At 32.6% G+C, this 4,967-nt stretch overlaps 1 protein-coding gene across 1 annotated transcript; it reads left to right on the top strand.

Moving 5' to 3' along the window:
* The first annotated feature begins 200 nt into the window (after nucleotides 1–200).
* LOC128993342 (speckle-type POZ protein B-like) lies at nucleotides 201–1,387 on the top strand. The gene has a single exon (XM_054417182.1). The coding sequence runs from the start codon at nucleotides 234–236 to the stop codon at nucleotides 1,368–1,370; it is 1,137 nt and encodes a 378-aa protein (XP_054273157.1). The 5' UTR covers nucleotides 201–233; the 3' UTR covers nucleotides 1,371–1,387.
* Nucleotides 1,388–4,967: the final 3,580 nt, after the last annotated feature.

Below are 4,967 nucleotides of genomic sequence, written 5' to 3'. Positions count from 1 at the left end.
CCAAACTGTGGGATGTTGCAATAAATGCAAAATAAAAAACTGTCTGATGCAATAAAAAAATTGTGGTAAAATGTCAACCGGCCGTAGAATACCACACAGCTAGTCATCATTCTAAAAATAAATTTACAGGTCTTCATCAAAGCATTTTATATAATATTAATTTTTATAACATTAATGGTAATACTTTTTTGCAGATCCTCACTAACTATCCATTTACTCTTTGGGATACAGCAATGGATGATCTCGGAGACCAACCCGTATCCAGTGATATAATACCTGAGGAAGTTACCGATATACTAGTTGAAAACTGGTGCTGGACTAATGTGAGCTTGGATAAGTTTAACTTCTTGTGGACTATTTCCAACTTCAGTTACTGCAATCAGAAAACAGGAGAGCATATTAAATCTCCATTGTTCAGTTCCAAATGTAACGATACAGAGAAATGGTGTTTAAGACTTAATCCAAGAGGGCAAGACGAAGAAAGCAAAAACTACATCTCAATTTATCTTTTTCTGGCTACATCTAAGAAACTGGAAGTGATGGCCCGTTTCAAGTTTTCAATTGTAAACGGCTTTGGAAAAGTCGTGAAAGAAACGGAAAGCCAAAGGGCATATAGATTTGTTTACGGAAAAGATTGGGGTTTCAAAAAGTTTATAAAGAGAGATATATTTTTTGATAAAGAAAATCAAGTTCTCAAGGATGACAAGCTCACAATATTTTGTGAAGTAAGTATTGTTAATGCTCCTGTCAGTGTTTTTGGAAAACACGAGGAAATCAAATTCAAAGTCCCTGAACCTAAGTTGGAAGACGACTATGAGCAGCTTTTGTCAGATCACAGGTTTTCAGATGTCACCCTATCTGCTAATGGTAAGCAATTCAAAGCTCACAAAGCAATCCTTGCTGCTAGGAGCCGTGTATTCGCAGCAATGTTCGACCATTGCATGGAAGAAGGTCAGTTGAATCACGTTACTATCTTAGATGTTGATCATGCAACTTTAGGTGAACTGTTGCGTTTCATTTATTCAGGAAGAGTAAAAGACATCAACAAAATAGCATTCGACCTCCTCGCAGCAGCGGACAAATATGACTTGGAGAGGCTTAAAATCATGTGTGAGGAAACCTTGTACAAGAGCATATCGGTTGATAATGTTCTTGATATTCTAATACTGGCCGATCTTCACTCGGCGGTAAATTTGAAATCACAAGCAATTGAGCTTGTGTGTGAGCATGCAAAAGACATCATAAACACGGAAGGATGGAATTTTATGGTGAAGTCTCATCCCCATTTGGTTGCCGAAGCTTTTGCTTTTCTGTCTGGCAAAGAAGTTTTCTTTTCACCTCCTCTTTCCAAGCGGATTAAGCATGAATGATTGGATTAGATATTACTTCAAATGCCAGATTCAGTACTGTAACTAGAATATATTTTAGAGTCTATATATTGTGTTACAACACAATTTATGGGCAGCCCTTCTGTTAGGTATGTTAGGTACAGATGTAAAAGAACTGTTACCGTAGTGTAAATTACTAAAATGAATGTAAAGTAACATGTTTAGTGTAAATTACTGAATCAAATCCAAAATAACATTTTTTATATAAACTACAATTACTGAAAGTTAATTTTTATTTTACTCAACCAAGTATGTGTGTATTGCATTTAGAAATCAATTTCATTATTTTAGTTTGTAATTGAATACCTTTGTAAGATGCAAATCGTTGATAAGATTAAAAAAATTAGAATAATTAGATTTAATAATCGAGTAATGTTTTATGGTTTTAAATTCAGTATTTTGTTTTAGTCTGTAAGTTTTATAATTTTAATAAAACTTCTGTAGTGTTTTGAATTTTCTCAGTCATTGAATCCTTTTTACTTTTACAAAGCAGAAATAAATCATATAAAATAATTTCAAAAAATTTTTTTTGTGTGATGTAGTATATGAACATCTTGTAAATTATGATACAATGTGGTGTTTATATAAATTGTTAAGCTATATTAAATAAATGTTAACCCTTTATGGAGATAGTTGCATTATGAAATCTTGAAAACAGAATGTGTACTGTATGGTTTAATTTTAAATTAATAAATTTAATGTTATACACAAGGGTGGCTCTAAGATGGATTCTCAACAGGGGGGGGGGGGGGGGCTCACCTCATCCCCTTACTTGATAATACCATAATACATATTTATTGATTAAAAGGGTACAGTATGCTTAGAGTATTTTCTTTCAATATCAAATTAATCACAAATAAATAGCAATTAAACACTATATAATTTTTTTATGAATATGGTTTCTAAAATCCTACAGCTTTTGGGAGGGACCTAATTTGAACTAAATTGGCGCGCATTGGGAAGTTAAAACTCTGGAATATGATAATGGCACTAAGAGCTCTTTAAATTTTGAAATACATTGTACAATTATAAAAAAATATTTTCATTGAATATTTGTTATCTTTTATCGTTATTAAATAAATGTCATGCAAGATGTTTTGAAGAATAAATTTAGTGAATTACGATGACAGAATGGACAAATAAGAAGAAACTTGCCCTAATGTTGTATTGACTTGTAGAACGGATATAACTCTTGTCAAGAATTATACCTAAATACAGGGTCCCCAAAAAATATTTGGAGACTTAATATTAATTTAAACATTATATTGAAGGGAAGTGGCGTCACTGGTCTTGCTGTTTATCACTCACATTGAAACACTACTTTCACAAAGAATTTTATTCTAAACCATCACCTCATATATTCACAAATCTTACATTGAAGACATTGTTTGATTGTATACTAGTGTACATGTTGCTCGAAATCGAGCAATTGCATAGAAGTAAAGTAGTTCTTTAAAAACGAATAAAATTCATAATTTCCGATCAATTCAAAAGACTCAACTCATAGATAACGTTACTAACAGTTCTATATAATAAACATTTCTTGTAAATATTTGATCATTTTTCATAAGCTGATCTGGTTTTTAGTGTACTGTATTCTACAAATGTTTCCCACTTAGCCGCATTAGGTTGCCCATGTTGATCTTCGTCAATGATAACGTAGTCAGCATGGTACTACCCATTGTCGCCAGTACGTTAGTTTACAAATTTCAGTCATTTTTTATAGTAATAAAATTTGGTTTACAATACTTAAGAACTACCTGATTTTCTGCATAACCTCTCTGTCACAATTTTATTTGCTTCAATTGGCATTAATTTGGCTTGTTACTATTAAAAAGTAAGTTATATTTACCTTAAAAAAATTTAGAATTGAAAGGCGTAATGTTGTTCAGATGGTTTTTGGTTTCCCTTGAATGTGAATAATGCGAATCCTTCAATGAAAGTTGTATTAAGGTTTCTTGGATGTAGTCATATTATTTTAAAATCACTTGACATTTATGAAAACATATATTTAATATCCTTGATGTACCAGTTTAATTCGGCCTTAGAGGGGTTTCCTTTGCCAATCATCATAAAGTTAAGTCCGTGTTTCCTACAAAATTAGCACTTCAGCTAACATCCTTGTTTATTGTTTGGTGGAATCTTCATATTGTAGGTGTTCTTCGTTATATAGGATGATAACGATAGTAGTTTTTTTATTTAATCTCTGTTTCTTCTACTTGGTGGCGTTCTATTACTTTCCTATGTTTCCATAGTTAACAAATCGGTTCTTTCAATGATTGCTCAAGAATTACAATACCCTGTCAATTAATTTTTCTTATTTGGTAAAATATTTCAAATTGCCCTGGCTTTCTCGGTTTTTTACATTGTAATATGTACGAACTTAAAAATTAAGATAGTAAATATTTAATTTCAACAAAATCAGTAAATGTACCCAATGCGTTTTGTTGAATTGAAAAATAAATAACAGCAACTAAATTATACGGTTCCGTTCAAACAGCCGTGGCACCTGACGGATTAGGAGACCCCATGTAAACCTTTGGGGCCTCCTAATCCCTCACGTGCCACGGCTGTTTGAACGGAGTATAACATATTTAAGACTTTAAACACGTTTAAAACCAAAACATTTAACACACACGACACACGAGAGTGTAACATTCCGACATAAATCTTTCTAAAGAGAAAACTAACACTTTTCACTTCGAATTAATGTAATAAAATGGACACAAGACATTCCAAACAGTTTGAACTAAATATTAAACACGTTATTAGCACAGAAAGTCACAAAATATTTTACATAAACGCGAAAAACTTGAGTGCAAAAGAGTATGCAAAGGACCGCCGAAAAGTGCCCGAAACTGAGGAAATTATTTTACCATAGAAATCGAAAACGGAAAATGCATTAATTCGCACAATTGAACATTCGATGTTACCACTCACAGCACTATATTAAAAGTTAATAAATAAGGTATAATATTTAGCGATGATTATTATTGGAACCAGGTGTTATCGCTGGACGGTCTTATCGTAAGTCTGCGAATAATCAAACGTAGAATAAAAGACTACCTCTAGTTGTTCGGTAAAAAGTCTGTTTATCTTTTAACCTCTTTTATTTCTGATAGTGGAATGTCTCTCTCTCTAGTGTCTCTCTCTATTCCGTGGATTCTAAACGCATACATTTATTGTGAACGTTTCCTACACACAATAAACTTCCGCATTTAGATTATAAGATTTTTAGGATTTATTTTAAAGCGAATACACATTTTGAAATAAAATGCATTCTGACGACAGCTTATTATTGAAGAACGTTTGGAAGTAGTAATGTTCTACTAAAGTAATTACAATGCGTGTGTAACTAGAGGAAAGACCAGGGCTTTGGGAATCGTGAAGTATTAATTTAATAGTTTGAAACACATAATTAATAAGTATAAAAGAGGATGTTTGTATATTTGGCAGTGATAAACTCAGACACCGCTGAACCGATTGCCACGAAACTTGGTACATACGTGTAGAATTTCATCGAATAGGTTTATACACCATCAATTTTGTGATCCGTCCAATCGGCTCCGCCCCAGGGGC

The sequence above is a fragment of the Macrosteles quadrilineatus genome, unplaced genomic scaffold (genome assembly GCF_028750875.1).
Source record: "Macrosteles quadrilineatus isolate MER2022 unplaced genomic scaffold, UCM_ALF_1.0 Scaffold_4__1_contigs__length_99947679, whole genome shotgun sequence".
Taxonomy (NCBI): Eukaryota; Metazoa; Arthropoda; class Insecta; order Hemiptera; family Cicadellidae; genus Macrosteles; species Macrosteles quadrilineatus.
The sequence above is the reverse complement of the archived record's forward strand: the minus strand, read 5'-3'. Positions and strand labels throughout refer to the sequence as shown.

Coding starts and splice junctions, on each gene's coding strand:
- LOC128993342 (XM_054417182.1), top strand. CDS start 234: ATGGATGATCTCGGAGACCAACCCGTATCCAGTGATATAATACCTGAG.